Here is an 18151-nt window from a genome sequence, read left to right on the forward strand (position 1 = left end):
CCAATGTGTATGTACTGCATTATTCATGGTAAAAACAAGTTGTGTGTGACATTTAACTTATTTTCTATACTTCCGCATTTTAATTTAAGAAATTTAAAAATTTATTCTGTGTTGATAAAATAACTTCACACGATTTAGGCTTGTGAAAAAAGAAAGGTAAAGAGAGAATAGATCCGTACGCTATTCACGATTATTATTTCATCTAGTTTTACTGTTATCTTACCTACCTATCATGTAGTTAAGAAGACACAAAGTACATAAGAATTACAGCTAACACAAGAAGGTGACTTTTGTAAAAGAGAAAAATAACCTAACCTAAGTACATACCTACTTAGGTAAAGAAGAATAACCTACCATAGCGGATGGCGCTGGAGCTAATATACGGCGCTGCATGAACAAGAGATTTCCTTTGGCAGGATTGATCCTTAGGACCCAAGGATGGATTCAAGAAGTGGAGCCACCGAAATTTTTGATGTAAATTTTTAGGGGGTTGTTGATCTCTCTCTCAAGTTGATCTTGATATCTGTATCATTTAAACTACTAGGTCAAGTTTGGTATCGTTTCCGTATAAATCGGGGGTGCCGAATTCATTTCTGATATCATAATGACACCATTCCGAAGTAAAAACACATAAAATATGAAAAAAAAAAACTTTTTTTTAATTCCTCTTCACGCTTAATAGGGCGTCGAGGAGGGTAAATTTTCAGATTCTGTCAAATTACCCCATTTCACACACAAACGCAGCTCACACACACTACCTCAATTTACTGGGACAGGTCAGTGACCCCTAATGTTTTTTTAAAGGTGCTGTTTCGAGTTTATTGTTAACTACGGACCTTCTTTCAGGAATTTAAACTGTCAAAGCTTTCCTTTGTGAGAAGACAGAGAAAAATCACTTTTTATATATAGCTTTCCTTGTTTGTTCATGTCATGTCATAGGTATGTGACGTATTAGGTAATTAATTATTTTCGTTGTTGACTTTTATTTGTATTAAGATAGGTACAAACGGCGATGCTCTTAACTGTCCATCGGTGGACCTTATGCCTTTTGTAATAAGGTTTACGAACTGTCAGTTAACAGTGTGGTCATGGGCGATGGTATGCGGTTTGTAAACATAGTCCGAATTTACCTACTCGAAAAAAGTGGACTATATCTAAAATGATCCCCTCATTAGTTATAGGGCTTGTAATTTTTTTTTACAACTAAAGACGCTTATTATATTTAACTTGTAACTTAATTGATAATAAGGCTTTAAAAACCTCTAATAAAATTCAGGTACTACATATGTACTACATTTATACTTTTGTAAGTCAGTAAGTGATGCTTATCGGGAAATCAAAGAACTCATAATTACCTATATAAAAATAATTAAATTTACTATTTCGTCTCACGTTCAATAAGGCCCGGGGCCGGGCCTTGTCACCCGCACAGACAGAGGGCCTTTTTAGCCCAAGTACAAGTTCAAGAATAACAGAGAATATAGTAAGTATAATTTAGTTTATTTATCTCAATTATACAATTTTCACACAGGTAAAATATTACCGGGCCTTATTAGCTTTTATCATGAATTAATTTCATCTTCAATTTAAAATGGTCTATAGTAAAATACGGCCTACATGAGTCATGGAAAAACAAATTGTATTTTATTTAGAAAGTACTTATATGTTGTTCATAATCTTCAGTAAGCTGACTTCTAAGAGTCTATCTATAATAATTAATGTAGATTGACAGTTTACTTAGCAAATTGTACTTTTATACCTTTAGGTTTTATGTCGGAAGTATTTCAGCCAATTTGTACTGAAACAAGCATTTGAGCGTAATTAATGATGTTTACTGATTGTTAATCTTAAATATACCTATTATGTAGGGCACTTAAATTATTTTAGCGGACCGAGCGGATATGTATGTTTGTAGACCACTTATTTATTTAAATAATTAAATTGTAATTCATTCAAAAAAAGGTTATTAAATGAGGGATATAGATACCTCACCTACCTTATTACAAAGCATTACAAAAATGTCCAAAGGCCAAAGCCACGCTGATAAGACATAAGACCTCATAAATACCTATAAATAAACGTTCACTGAAAAAACTTTAAGGCATTTTTGATAAGTAATTATTTTTCGTTACCTACTGAGTTATCGTTTTGCACCGAATATCAATGAAATAAAAGCACGTTGTTATTTGATAGATACATTTATATAAACATCGTCACATGAAACCAATATAGGTACTCGTAAACCATACCACTGCGATGGAAATATCGTTCTTTCAACTGATAATATAGGCACAAAAACACGCTGAGACTGCAGGTCGAGTCTTGGTTTCAATTTCTTGATGATATATCATTGAATTAACTTTCAAAGCACGTGATAGCTCTCAGAATAGCAACAAAACTGGTTGAAACTAAAAATTTTATTGCTGATATTATGTGAACAACATTGCTTCGTCTTCATAAATAAAATTTTAATAATTTATATTGTTTACGTTAAAATGTGAAGAAATTTGTTGATAAATTGTCTATCTAGTATATTGACAATTATGTCATATATGTTTTTAAAATGACGTAATATGAATGCCAGCACAATGAAAATTTATTCCAATAAGATAAAACAAATCTTCAAACTTTTTTTAATTTTTAGTGAATTAGGAAGAAACTAATTACGCTGATTTGGTTGTGTTCGTATATATTTTAAATAATTTGTTATATTTTTAAAGTATTATGACTTATGAATAAAAACAAATCAAAATTTTAATGACTCTGGATCTCCGTGTGACATTATTCATTTACCCTATTTATTTTGAACACAGTTTTTCACTGGTATCATCATTCGTATACGGACATGAATTTCTGTCAATATATATGCCAAATTGAAAAGTCAATTTGGAAAAAGCATGTACGCGTCCGCTTCCAACGGCCCACAGCGGGCATCTGAGGAGAAGGAGAATTTGACAGATATGGCGGATGTATGGAAATTTTACGAAAGTTTACGTTTACGATTGAATTTCTCTGTAGCCTTTAAGAGGAAAAATAGGAAAAGCCTGATTCGTTGTAGTCTAGTTATCTGGCTTTCGAAATCACTCGATTTTGTAGCATGAGCATCGATTTTTTTATACAAATTTTACTAAACGCTGACACTCGTTCATCACGTTTTAGGTACAACTTTGCATGAGTGTATTTATTATATTGTAAAAGATTTCAAATTTTCAAGGATGATTCGTTGTAAACACACTCTTTGGGATAATAATGATATTTATTATAATTTTTTTTATCAAGCGATGTGGACGCTAGCGACTAAACGGTGACTGCCTTTTTCGCTGATTTTGCACGACGCAGTCTTAAACTGCTCAACCAATTTAGTTAAAATTTGGTACAGAGATAGTTTGAGTCCCAGGGAATAACATAGCATACTTTTAATCTCAATAATCATCCCTTAAGGGTGGGTTAAAAGGGAGGAGGAAATTTGTATGGGGATTCAATAACCGCTGAACCGATTTAGATAAAATTTGGTATAGAGATCGTTTGAGTCCCAGGAAAGAACATAGGATAGTTTTTATTCCAAAAAAAAACCTTAAAAATGAAAGGTAAGGTGTAGGATTGTATGGGAAATCAATAAACGCTGAACCGATTTCGATGAAATCTATGTCTACATCTTTGATTTAGTTGAAAATGATACTTAAACTTGACTTAGAACCTAAACTTAAAGAATTATTAACCTCAAACGTCGCAGACGCTTAAACCATATGTACTTAGGCCAGTTTTCGCAAAACTCGGTTAAAACTTATTGTATTTTTTTAAGATAAGTATTTGAATGAAAGTCAAAATTTATGTGCCTAGAGAGATAGACTAATAAGACTACGACGGACGCAGTTTTCGTTGAGTCTTATTTCTTACATCAAGAAATTAGATTCCAGAATATTTATAATTTGCGAATAGAAATTATAGAAATCCCTTTAATCTAATTCTCGTCTTGTAAACTAAAACTCAGTAGGTTACACCTCGTATTTCGCATAAAGTAACATCAAATCTTATCTAGCATACACAGACAGCCAAACATACAGGTGTTTTATTACACCAACATTATAAACCAAGCTACCTGCGCACTACGAATATAAAACATCGTAAAAATAGAAACCAATATTTCGCCATCTGCAAATATCAGTCATAATCATAAACCAAACTTTTGCACTTACCCACTCATAAAGTAACACTATCATAACTAAAATATAACAAAACCTACATTCTCTATCTTATTGATAAGAAAATAGGGTCTAAATTGCCGCGATAAGTGTTTAGCCATCGGCTTATTTGTTTTCAAGAAGTATATTTCGGTTTTAAATCTTTGAGGTGTCTTAAGCTTATTTTAAACAATAGGCAATCGCAATTAAAAACAAAGATAAGAAGTTTGAATAACGCCGCCTGGTTGTTTAGAATGTTTAGGTCAGTATAAAGCCAGGTAGTCAGGTCAGGCCTTTACACGGCCAATGTGCGTTAACCCTTATCAGTTGAGCGGTTATCATAAATATTTATTAGTTTGTTTTATTGTTTAATTATATGCATGCTAGAGATAAGAGTGGAGGTTAAATTGTTCCTTTGGTATTTAGTTTATTACAGGAGTTTTAAAGTTCATACAAACCCTTTTGGAAACAACAATGACCTCTATATGATTGTCTGTTAGGTATATCGGAATGTTGATAAAAATATTTTATGACCTTTCGTGTTATTTTCAAGTGATCCTATGGAAATTCATAAAAAAATAATACCAAATCTAACTAGGTATGGTATTTCATTTTTATGAATTTCCATAGGATCAATTAACAACTATCATTTCTGCAACCTATAGCTTGCTTGAGTCTAGAAATTAAAATCTAGACACGCGACAGGTATGCTAACTTAACAAATACTTACATGAGACTTGACACATTTAGGCAGTGGCTTTTTCCAAACCTAGATTTGTATACGTATTTCTTTCTATGATAGATATTTCTATTTGTCTGTATTTTAACGAAATGGGTAGGTATGTTTTTTAAGAGCATTAGAACTTATTTATGTCAATGGTCAAGGTAAATAACTAGGTAGGTACCTAGTACCTACCTACGTAAATAATTGTTCAAAGGTGTATAGTTATGGAAAATCAAGTTTAAGCAGGCTGTTTGCAAAATAATCTTTACACGATCAAACTCTTTTAACAATAAAGTACCGACTACTAACATTAAATTTAGATTATTTAATCGAATTAAATTCGAAGTACCTAAGTAGTGGATTAGGTACAGTCAGTTGCAGAAGTTGCTAAGCGGGCGAGGTGTTCAAAATTACCTTGACACGCTATTCTCTTAACAATAAAGTCGCGTCAAGCTCATTTTGAACACTTCGCCCGCTTAGCAACTTCTGCTGCTGACTGTACCTATAGGTAATCCCATAACACACAACATTAAATTGATATTGATTAGGAAATACCTAGCTACAATGAAATTTGTGCACCAATATACGAAATCAAATCAAAACGAGTTTTTTAAACTTCCAACGCCGCTCTATTACTGCAAAACGTAATTCAAGACCAAAAAAAGTAAGAAATGTTGCCACTTTTTTAATAGCGCGTCTTGTATTTATGTACAAATAAATAAATAAAAGTACTTTATTAAATAGTAGGAGTAAAATTACGAAGGAATAAATTATCTTAGCGTGATTATTTATCAAAGGATCATTTACTATTTTACACTATTTTACTCTTAGTGATCATTTACTATTTTACAAACAAATTATTGCAATGGCAACATTGTCGTACTTTTTTTGGTCTTGAATTACATTTTGCAGCATAGAGCGTTCGAATCGCAAACGCATCGAGAACAACCCGCGAACAAACTTTTCCGTGCATTCTCGAAGTTTCCCGGAGCGCGGGAAAGTCGCGAAGTCGCGGCCCACCGCCCCGCCCCTCTTGCGTCCCGCTCGCACGCGGCTAACCGCAACCGACTAATTCTTTCCGCACTTTGTTTTCTTACAAGATATATTGGCTTTTCAGGTTTTATTTTTTTATATACAGGTTTTCAATGTTACGTTACGTTATATGATTCTTCAGTCTTCGACTTTAGTGCTGGAAAAGTTACTCTGAGGTTACTGACTATGAAGTTATAAGTAACTAGTAATAAAAACTCAGTTCCAAAGTATCTGAAGCATGTTAATTAAAGTGAATGAGAAACAAATATACGTCAGTAATCCGCTTAAAATATGGCAATTAAAGGCGTCAATCAAAAACCCCTGTCGCTGAAATAGCTCGCGTGCCCCGTTAATGAAGTGCCACCCCGCGAGTGCTCCCAACTCCAAACATGAAAATCATAATTTTTCATGAGCTCGTTGATAGGTTTTCGCGCCGGCCGCGGTTTCCCGCCGCCCCGCGCCCTAATTACCGCCGCCTCACGATACGTCACCGCGGTGCCTCAAAAAAATCCACCCATCCCTCTCCCACTCGACACCGGTGACCCGCGGTGTCCCACTCCGCTGAGCATTTTTATAAAAACGCAGAGACCGACCGCTACTGTCCCGCTTCTACCCGCTGCGGCTCCGCGGCGCCCGCACCCTTCGTCTCCTTCCCGCTTTTTACGAGACGCAGGGGCCGCCACCCGGGTGGGGGGCGGCGACCGCGCGAACGCAAAATATTGACCATCGGAAAAAGTCGCGTCGTATCGCAGTCATCAGTCGAAACCGAGTCCTCGCGAGCACGCGTCCCCTTCGCTGCGACTTCGGCGCGAGTCGTGAGTCTTCGGATTGCGGTCACGGCGATCCCACCGCCCGCTTATTTTTCGATCCCCGCCCGACGTCTTCCGCGCGCCCAACAAGTGGCGTAGTCGCTCACACGACGTCGCACCCGCGTGAGCACAACTTTCCGGAGCGCGCGACTTTGTTCGAAATTTTATCGCGTGTTTGGAAACTTTTTCCGAGTGTCTATAAACTTTAGTGACGTGACGAAGGACTTCAGTGGCGTGTTGATACGAGGGTTAGACTGGAGTCGATGCACTTACCGCACGCGAGCCCCCCCGCAGCCAGTATGGCGGATGTATACTCCCATATCCACGACTACTACCGGCAGAGTCATGGGGAGCTGGTGCAGACTGGATCTCCTGCCGTTTTATGTTCAGCGCTTCCGAACCACTGGCGGTCGAACAAATCTCTACCGGTGGCTTTCAAAGTGGTCGCCTTGGACGATGTCCAGGACGGGACATTGGTGACAATCAAGGCTGGGAATGATGAGAATGTGATGGCGGAGCTGAGGAACTGTACGGCAGTGATGAAGAACCAAGTGGCCAAGTTCAACGACCTGCGGTTCGTAGGCCGCAGTGGCCGGGGGAAGTCCTTCTCTCTGACCATCACCATCAGCACCTTCCCCAGCCAAGTGGCTTCTTACACCAAGGCCATCAAGGTCACCGTTGACGGACCGAGAGAACCTAGAACTAAACAAAGTGAGTATTGATTGTTTTTGTTTTTCAATTTTTTTTTTAAGTTTTTTTTATACCTATTTGTAAGGACTGTAACCATTTACGCCAACATGTATTTAAAATAAATAAAAAAATTAAAAACCAAAAAACGTTTTTAAAAGTTTTATTATTTTAAATATGTAATCATTCCGATTAACTTCTACGAAATAGGTAGCTTAACAATTTTAGAGGAGTTTAAAACTTCGAAGGTAAATTTTAACTCCTACATAAATAATTAAAAAAAAAATGCATTTGCTATATTAGAAAGATTTCAAATTAACACGATACATAGTTTTTCTAACATATTATTTTATTAATACCTACATCGACCAATGGAAGATTGTACTTAGTAATTTAGTTAATTGTGCAATTTTAATGAATTATATTACATCATTAAATTTCTAATTTAACTGTCAATCTCAACTTTTTAAAGCTGTAGTAATAGATAATACAAACCAAAGTAGAGTTGCGCGCACGCTGGCACCCGGCCAGCCTCGCTGCGGCTGCGGCCCACCGCATTCGAAATAGTACCGGCCCAATATCAACCATTTAATTCTAATAAAGTTTTTACAACATAGAAAAAGTTAATCCAACTATATTTCTCGACGCGGTAAAATAAAAGTCAAGAGAGAAAGTAAACTTTCTACAAACTTACCAGGATTGAAGAATTTTTCATTTAACAACTAAGCTTTTTAAGTTGAACAGCCCAATGTCAACTTTTTAATTCTAATAAACTTTTTACAACATAGAAAAAGTTAACCCAACTATATTTCTCGACGTGGTAAAATAAAAGTCAAGATAAAAAGTAAACTTTCTAAAAACTTACGAGGATTGAAGAATTTGTCATTTAACGAATCCAGCTTTTAAATTTCAACGGCCCAATATCAACCATTTAATTTTAATAAACTTTTACAACATATAAAAGCTACCCGGCCATATTTTTTAAAATCTAGACGCGGTAAAATAAAAGACAGAGGGAAAGTAAACTTTGTAAAAGCTTAACTTAACTTATATTGGATAGAAGTATAATTATGTATCTATCTATAACCTGACATCAAACAAATGTAAAATTACAGTTACAGAAAAACTGAAATCCTTAACCTATGAAGAAATAGAATCCCTTATTTCTTTTGCAGTATAGATGTATTAATAGTAGAATCATACTCACACACTCACACACACACACACACGCACACACTTAATAATAATAAAAATGTATATTTTAGCTTAAGTTAGTGTAAGGTAGTTTTTAGATTAGATTACACTAAACTAAATCAAATTTTAAATGTATAACGAATAAATTGTTAGAACAAAAATGTTAGCTGGGAAGAGCGGGGTCTCCTGTCACAGGTATAATTATACTTACTAGGAGACTCCATTAACTGTATTGTTAAAACGAAACCTTTACCTAAATATATAATTTTTCATTTTTTTTTTTTTTTTTAGAAGGTTTTCTCTTTTTAAGTATCCAGTTTTTTTATGTTTTATGTTTAAAAACTTCCAGCCAGGATCATAACTTGGTAATGTTGATATCTTATAGACTTTAAACGAGCAATTCTTGTTTCGGGGGCGAAAAATCAATGTAACTAGGTCTTATCTCTGGGAAACCGCGCATTTTTGAGTTTTTTTTATGTTTTCCGAGGAACTCTCGGTCTCCCAGATATTAGGTAATCTTCGATCTATGAGGATCTAAAAGTAATCTACAAAATTATACCTATATACTTACATAGTTATTTGTACGCTTTGTACGCTTCAATAGGTATATGCGTATGTATAAGAATATGCTCATAAATCGTATCAGCATTAAGTGAATGGCATCACATTAGTGCAGTTGTTCACCAATTTACGTGAGAAGAACATCTTAAAGACATCCACGATTGCTCGTTTAATCCTCGCTCCCGAAATAGCCCGATTGTTGCCTACTTTTACTGTAGAGTTAAATGTTTTGACAGGGCTTAAATGGTTATTGATGTTCACATTGTAAACATGCCTTTTACATTGAAACAATGCCCCTGTAAACATACATTTGTTTTGACAATGAAAAGTTAAGGAAGTTAACAAATAAAATCGACGTCGAGCATAAAGTACTTAGAGTCGGACTAAGACAAGTCTGTAGTGGATGTGATAGCCCACGCAGTGCAAGTGTCATTTATACGTCATAATTTCATAGAAGTTTGACGTTTAAAATAACACGTGCACTGCATGGGCTATCAAATCCGGTACAGACTTTTCTTGGACTGGCTCTACGTAAATGAAATTATTAATTATTCATTTAACATTTAATTTGAACATAAAAACGCCGCTACAATTACTCGAATACAATTGATTAACGGCCAATTAAATGACGACTTATTACACTACCATTACCTACCACCGTTAAAATAATATTAATTTATTCTGATAAATGTCGTATTCAAACAAATCTTTAATGTTTCCTTGGAAACCCTTTCTTTATAGTAAGCGCCAGCACATTCCACACATCAAATGTAATTATAAATGTTTTGACACCACAAATCTATTTCGGATGTTACGGCGCACCGAGATGTCTGTATAAACAGTCGCTGCCCAAACTTCGGCCAATCATAAAAACCGGGCAAGTGCGAGTCGGACTCGCGCACGAAGGGTTCCGTACCATAATGAAAAAAAAACAAAAACTTGCTTAACTTTGGTCAAAAATCACGTTTGTTGTATGGGAGCCCCATTTAAATCTTTATTTTATTCTGTTTTTAGTATTTGTTGTTATAGCGGCAACAGAAATACATCATCTGTGAAAATTTCAACTGTCTAGCTATCACGGTTCGTGAGATACAGCCTGGTGATAGACGGACGGACGGACGGACAGCGAAGTCTTAGTAATAGGGTCCCGTACCCTTTGGGTACGGAACCCTAAAAAGACAGTATGCGGAAAAACTAACATCCTCGGGCGATAAACATCAAAGGAAGTTAATAAAGCTATCAATGGCGTCGCGGCTTAGGGCACGGTAATTAAATGCAGTAAACTTTGAGGAAATAAATGTGTTTTACTTTAAAACGCTCTGAGAAAAACGTTTACCCGCCCGATTCGAACTTTAAGATAGGTACGTTAAATATTACGGCTAGATACGATATGGATTAGATACACGGTGTATGTCAGTGTCAAAAGTGACATCTAATCCATAACGTATCTAGCCGTAATATTTGACGTATCTTAAAGTTCCAATACGGCCGTAAGATTATTCTGTATGTTGAAGGGATAAGTTTGCTTCTGTTGTATTTAATTTACTCTGTAACTGTGTTTCTCGTGTTTCTTTTTCTATGTACATTAAAGCATATAATATACATAGGTACGTACATTCATACTTGTTTTAGACGGTAGTTAAAACTGAGTTGATTTTTGTTCGAAATATTAAAAGATCAGGTTATGGAAAATTTACAGTACACACCGACGCAATAAGAAATAAGATAAGATCAATATTACTACAAGTAATATATTGTAATTTTCATATTAGAATCAAACTCCATGTGACAAACAAACGCAATACGCACAACCCTGCCAATTCAAAATTAATATGAGCCTAGAAGTTTCTGCGTCACAATAATCCTGTTTAATATGCGGCACTTGCAGTTCCAGCGGTTACCAAGTTTCTTGAGCGGCCACGGGCGTAGCAGATGTAAACAATCTCGGGTCGCGTCGTAAACTCCGTTTGATCTCCCCGACCCCGCTCCCCTGACTCTAAAATATGGATTTTATGTCCCTGAGCTGCTAAAATACCCACACGCAGAGACCCTCATAACCCCGAGTCGGCATACTCGGTATTTATCTGAAGTTAACCTACGCGATGGACGTTACGAAGAAGTTATGGCTACCCCGACTGCAGAGTTCAGGGAGACCTTATTAGAAGAACAACTATCTCAACTAGTATTGCAATGTACATACTTATAACTTCTTAACGTATACTAACGTAAGCCGAAAATCATATTAATTTGTCTTATTAGTACATGTTAAAAACACTATAAAATATTCATGACAGTTGTTTGATTAAAGTATTTAGATAACCGACGAGCGGTGATTATATAAATGTCCCACATAAACCATTGTTAATATAAATAGAGACAAATATTCTAATAGTCGGTATATACCGACACCGCCGCCGAGTTATGAGCCATAACACTCTGATTCCATTTATTTAACGCGCGCCCGTCACTTTCATTAATTTACGAGTGACAACACGCGCAACACTCGCATCTCGTTCGAGTTATTTAATGCTTATTTGACACTTAACTCGTATCTCATGCGTTTATTGTCCTGGTGGTACCAATTTGGCCGCGATGGCTTTTGATTTGAGACTCTCTTTAATGTTCTTTTGTTTTTCAAGACGCAAATAACTGGCAGTAAAACCGACGATACCAACCACGCACCACGCTACAAAAAGCAGCAGCTTCGGCGAGCCAAATATTTATCCTAAGTATAACGAGCGGGCATTAAGAATTACTCTGGTTACCCTTGTTAATAATTCGAAGTCCCGCATTCGTAAAGGGTCGGGGAACTGGATATAATTGAATACTGGCATTAACAAATGGAGCGGCCGTTTCCGAGTTCCACATTTAACTTGCTTATTATTGTTTAGTCGAGTCCTTTTCACGATCAACGCGACACCAGCGGCCCATCCATCACGTCACTCGAAACACCCGCGATCGGAGAGCTAGCTCATCCACCAACAAAGAATTTACGTTTCCAAAAACAGATTGCGCATTAACGACACTTTAAACTAATAAAAACGTCAAACGCCGATCATCAATTCGATAGCAAAACAAGCAACGTTTAAAAAGAGTTATAATTAGGAAATTTACACAACTTGCACAATAAACTTCAAGAGTCGCTAAGAAGCTTTGTTTACATCGATAACAAAGTAGATGAAGAGCTCGTAAACAGTTTAATCCCGTAATAAAAAGGCTATACACCTGAACTATATCGATCTATCGGGACTGGATTAAAAATACCGTAAAACAAAAAAAGACGTCGGCAGTGGTGTCTTCAGTAGGCTATTGATTAAACAAATAAAAATGCGTTTCGCTAGCTGAAAGGCGATAGGCAACGTGACGGTGGAGGGTCGTAAAAACGTATGGCACAGAGGAACCGACTAACTGCAGTAGTAAACCGGCTCGTTTTGTATACAGGCCCCTTGTTATAGCTCGGTAAACAGAGCGCCGCCGTGTGTCGCCGCCTTTACGGCCAGCCTTTGTGACTTTAGTACGGACGTGGCTTGAGACGGTGGCGATTCTGACAAACAATCACATTGGTACTAAATTGGATTAGTCTGGATTCAATAGCGTATTGGTTGGTTACATTCTCATTTCGTTATCCATGTCCCTTCATTCAAAACCAAGGAAATATACAACCGAGAAAGAGTAATTCTGAATTTGTGAAGATAGGAAACCCCCATTGTAGTAGACGTTGACAATTTCACAGACCACCGTGTTAAACTACAAAAACATTATTTACAGAAAATACCTATGTAGTTTCGAAATCGAATTTCAAGTGTTTTTTTAGAATAAAACCAGGCAAGGCAAGGACTCTCGCACGAAGGGTTCCATACCATAATGCAAAAAAAAGGAAAAAGAGAACGGTCACCCATCCAAGTACTGACCCCGCCAGACGTTGCTTAACTTCGGTCAAAAATCACGTTTGTTGTATGGGAGCCCCACTTAAATCTTTATTTTATTCTGTTTTTAGTATTTGTTGTTGTAGCGGCAACAGAAATACATCATCTGTGAAAATTTCAACTGTATAGCTATCACGGTTCGTGAGATACAGCCTGGTGACAGACGGACGGAAGGACGGACGGACAGCAGAGTCTTAGTAATATGGTCCCGTTTTACCCTTTGGGTACGGAACCCTAAAAAGCAACAAATATATACGTACAACAATACTCCTTAAAAAGTTGGGATCTTTTGCACTAAAACAACTCAGTGTAAGAACTCCTTGAGCTTTTTAAAACCAATACTCTAAACTGTTTTCCTTTTGTTACAGATTACGGATACGGGCACCCCGGCGCCTTTAGTCCGTTCCTTCTTAACCCGGGCTGGCTGGACGCGGCGTACCTCAACTACGCGTGGGCCGACTACTTCAGGCCACCGCAGATGCGGGATCAAGCCCTTGTTAAAGGTTTGTATTTTTAATCATCGCAATATATTATTGATTCCCAAAACTGTACTTCAGTGTCACCATTAAAGACAACCTCAATTCTACATTTGGACGGATCCTCTAATAGTTATTAGAAGCCACAAAAAGATTTTTGTCGCTTGACCTCCTTGTTAACAATGGATACTCGCAAATCCCTCGAAGCGGATCAAACAAAGCGCCCCGTGTTTAGCACTCAAAAACTCCCAATACATCCTTTTTTACCGGCATTTGTTAATTTAAAAATTCCCGATTTAGCAAACAGCACTCGAAAACATGTTGCTTGCAACAGCACCCCCTCAAGGCCGTACAATGCTAAAGCGGCTCAAATAAAAGAAGCAGCTCTTGAGCGCTGAAAAACAACACCGCCCCGACCGAAGCAAAACCACCCGTTGAAGTCCGCGTAGGGGGAAGTGGGGAGCACCTATAGAAAAAGGATAAAAAATCATCGCCTTCACGTTCGAGAGAGTGTGGAGTCAATTTTATTCCAATGTAGGCGGCCGCGCCACCAGCCACTTTTTGTTTCCGTCGTTGAAACGCGAGGAGCGCTGTACTCAAACGCCTACAGACTTTTATTAAACCTACATTAGCTTCGTTTGCACAGCAGAATTCATAAAGTTGGGAAATGAATAGACACCTTATTTTTATTACTATACTCGTACGTCGACTATTTGCCTGTTGTTGGGGTTTTTCTTCCGCTTCTCTAATTTAACATTTCGCTCTGATGCTCTTTCCGCGAACGAAGCTTTAAATTACAATTGCAGCTTTTTAGTAGCAAATAATTTTTCGAATAACTCGAACTCAAGTTTGTAACCATAAATTATTTGCGTATCTGTTTCATAAACATGGTTAATTCTTTGAACCCTAATTAAAAATAACGGACAAAGCAAAAACAGAATCAAATCCAACGAGCGGGGATCACCTCAATCAGGCGCGACGCCGATATTGGCCCCCACCTCGCCAAATTACCCCCTACTTACGGCCCCTCCCACCCTCACTGCCTTTAAAGTGGTCTGCGCACCACTGCTACTGCTTCAAACAGAAAAAGTGCAAAAGAGGCGAGCTCGGCACCACCTCGAAGCCCTTTGTGGCCCAATCTGCGCCGGCATCGTGTCCTTTTTATGCGCCTGCTTCTCTTACACGCTATCGAGAATCAAAGCTTGCTCGGCGCTACAAGAACATTTTGAACACTGCTGCTAATGAAAATTTCACGTTTTCCGAGCCCTCTTTGTCCGCTCTGTGCGATCCCTCGCTCCTTATCGCGATGGAACTCTGTGGCACACGTGTTCGCGCGTGCTCGGCATCGCTAATGCCCCGACATGTACTCTACTCAACAGAAAGGAGATGTATCGTGCCGAATTACGCCGGCGTGTCTGCTCCGTAAAAGACGACGTTCGGATAAATAAATATTGCACCCTCGCCCTCCGATATTGCGCTAAAAAAACATCCCTTTCGGTGAAGCCGCCTTTAAACGCCTACAGATTGTACATTATCCTTAGTACGATTATGCACCCTCGTTGTTCAGGGAATCAACGGAGTGCCCGCGGGCCCGGGCGTCCCCAGGGAGCCGTATCTCATATTACGTCATGTCGGCAAATCAGACTACAGTAGCTGCCGTAAAAACCTGAATATTGAGTTTGAGGGAAATTAACGTTTGTTTTTCCTTGTCAACAGGTGGAACCTTACCGCCTCCCGTGCCGCTACCGGGAGCCGATCTCTTCCCGTTCCCTCCTGCGATAGCTAACCTGCCGCCAGGAGCCGGTGGTCTGATACCTCCGCCCGGCGCATTTCTGCCAGGCAATGGACTATTGCCATTCGGCCCGCATCCTGGTGATTTGGCGTTGAAGACGTTGCCTCCCGAGCTAACGATGAAAAACGGAATGAATCCTTACGATGCTTTGAGGCAGCTTCAAAGCAACGTGTCTTCATTGGACAATTCTAGTGCTCGTCTGTCTCCAACGAGCAGTAGGCAGAGCGGTAGTCCGCGCAGCATAATCAATGCCAGTCCGGATAGATCGAAAGCGGACTCAAAGTCTGAAGTGAAGTCAGAAGCCACAATCTCTGATGAATCGGACGAAGAGCCGATAGAGGTGGTGAAATCAGCTTTCCACCCGACTAGACCTGCGAACGTCGAGTTACAGGAGATGAAACAAGTACAGGCGGCGGACTCGACAGTGTCGGACCGGCCGCGTGTGCGCAACGAGCTGAAAGCGCCGACGCAGCGCACCACACGCATCGTATCTACCAGTCCCACATCAACCAAAATCTCCAACGGGACGATATCAACGCACAAATCCGTCTGGCGGCCATATTAACCATAGTAGTCAAGTGTTATCTTAATTGTAGTATCCGCTCTTCGTTGAGCCTGTTAAAATGTGATAAACCAATGAGCTTGTACATAGGTGTAAAGATTTAAATTTGATTTATATGAGATATTTATTGTTAGCGTGATGTAAAATTTGTGATTAAGCATTTCTAGCTGGTCTAGATTACTTGTACGGATGCATGTAAATAGATATTATAGGTACTTGAAATAAATGTAAAATACGGTTAGTATTATTGCACATGTGTTCAAGCTTGTCTACATTAGAGTACCTAATAAGCATTGTTTATTTTTAAAATATTTTATTAGGTAGTACTTCATAGCGCCCTTTAAAACCATTTAGATATATAATTAGATGTATTTGACGATTTTCTTTGAAAATGACTGATTACTATTAATCTAAGTATACAGATACTTGTATCATTGTAAATAATGTAAGTACATATTTATTATCTTGACAAAGTGTAGATATAGTCATAATGGTAATTATACCGACGCCGGTTGTAAAAATGTATTTAGAAAATCGAGATAAAGAGAGTATTCTAAAAATTAAAACACAATTTTATTACACCCTAATTTCACCCCATTATCTCTGAGGAGCCAACAAAGCAGGCAATTTTAACCAAGGATCTGACCTTTCCGGCTAACCCGATGAAAACCCATGTGGTTATTGTTTGTTGGTATAAGATGAAACAAACACATGACAAGGCGACTACTGCGCCATATTTGCGGCAGAACACGCACACAATCTGTCAAGCACATGTTTGCGAAGGACATTGTGGTGACTGGTACTCTATAAATTACATACTTCACAGTCCTCAAAGCAGTAGCAATAGAGTTTTATTTAGCGAAATCACGAAGTTGGTGGTGAATATGAACACGCATTTTTTGCGAAATAGCGATACAAAATATAAAAAACACGTCACCTGAGTTTCAAGTAGTGCATAGTATACGACTGAAACGGGATATTTAGTTGAAGCCGATTTGGTACCTACTACAACCTACCTAACCTACTCGTATTCCATTGGGTCTTTAGTGAATAGATACCTAATACCGTACATTATTGGTAAATTGTTATATCTATGTAAAGGTTTTTTTAAGTAGGTATATTTTAATTGTAACAACGACAAATTTCTTTACTCTGATTATCTTAATACCTGCTCAAATGCCAAATTAGGTAGGCTACCTATGATTTCAGCTTAATCGGACATCTATGAAATTGGCTCTAAAAATGTCACTTGCATGATTTGACTTAAACCGAAAAACAAACATTTTCAGCTTTTAAAAAGGCGTCTGATTCTGATATTGAATAAAACCATAACCGCGTTAAGCACACCGGCTTCCACGACATCCATAGGTTGACCCCGTGTTTGAGGAGAGGATCGCGGCGGGCGGGGCGCAATCAGCTAACCGGATCAGCTCGCAAACACAATTGATAGCGACGCACTGACTGGCGCGAATCGGGACTGTTTTAGGTAAGTAGATGATTGAACTGACGCGTTGGTGCGAAATCTAGGTGCTGTATTCTTGCATATATGATGATGCAATGAACGTAAACATGAGACACTTAAACTAACCGGATGAGTTCGCAAACACAATTGATAGCGACGCACTGACTGTCGCGAATCGGGATTGTTTTTGGTAAGTAGATGATTGTACTGACGCGTTGGTGCGAGATCTAGAGTGCTGTTTTCTTGCATATATAATGATGCAATGAAACGTCATACACTCAAATCATACCTTGAAAGCAGCAAAAAGCCTACCTAATTACTATACCTAATTTTACTTTTAAGATTATTCAGTTTAAAGAAATCTTTATTCTCAAAAGAATTACAATAAATTCGCTTACATGAGAAATATACATATTTAGTTTGTTTTAGCGTGCAATATTTAACGATAAGGTTATTAGTAACTTAATCTAAACATAAACAATAATATATTATCTAAATTTGTGGGTAATTTTTAGTTGCTATTATTAACTGATACATAGTTTAGTTGCTATTTATTATCTTTCATACTTTTTACTATAACCGTAAGTAAAACAGTCAAAAGGTAGCTATACAGAGTGTCACGGTGTACGGGGCAATGAATAGAGTCCTTCATTATGCCTGCCTTTGATTCGCATCTCTCATGATTCACTTTTTGGAGCGACTAAATAACGAGGCTGCGTTCGGAGATGAACGGCAATGTCGGGGA

General features: G+C 38.0%; 1 protein-coding gene across 1 annotated transcript; it reads left to right on the top strand.

The window, feature by feature from the left end:
• The first annotated feature begins 6154 nt into the window (after positions 1–6154).
• Positions 6155–16741, top strand: LOC134672501 (segmentation protein Runt). The gene is made up of 3 exons (XM_063530441.1): positions 6155–7457; positions 13483–13617; positions 15307–16741. The coding sequence occupies exons 1-3, from the start codon at positions 7010–7012 to the stop codon at positions 15945–15947; spliced, it is 1224 nt and encodes a 407-aa protein (XP_063386511.1). The 5' UTR covers positions 6155–7009; the 3' UTR covers positions 15948–16741.
• Positions 16742–18151: the final 1410 nt, after the last annotated feature.

This window comes from Cydia fagiglandana, chromosome 17 (genome assembly GCF_963556715.1).
Source record: "Cydia fagiglandana chromosome 17, ilCydFagi1.1, whole genome shotgun sequence".
Taxonomy (NCBI): domain Eukaryota; kingdom Metazoa; phylum Arthropoda; class Insecta; order Lepidoptera; family Tortricidae; genus Cydia; species Cydia fagiglandana.

What these genes read in the sequence shown, in the direction of transcription:
- LOC134672501 (XM_063530441.1), top strand. Translation starts at nt 7,010, where the DNA reads ATGCACTTACCGCACGCGAGCCCCCCCGCAGCCAGTATGGCGGATGTA. An exon ending in AGAACCTAGAACTAAACAAA is followed by an intron (nt 7,458 to 13,482) that starts GTGAGTATTGAT and finishes CTTTTGTTACAG; the next exon opens with ATTACGGATACGGGCACCCC. An exon ending in GGATCAAGCCCTTGTTAAAG is followed by an intron (nt 13,618 to 15,306) that starts GTTTGTATTTTT and finishes CCTTGTCAACAG; the next exon opens with GTGGAACCTTACCGCCTCCC.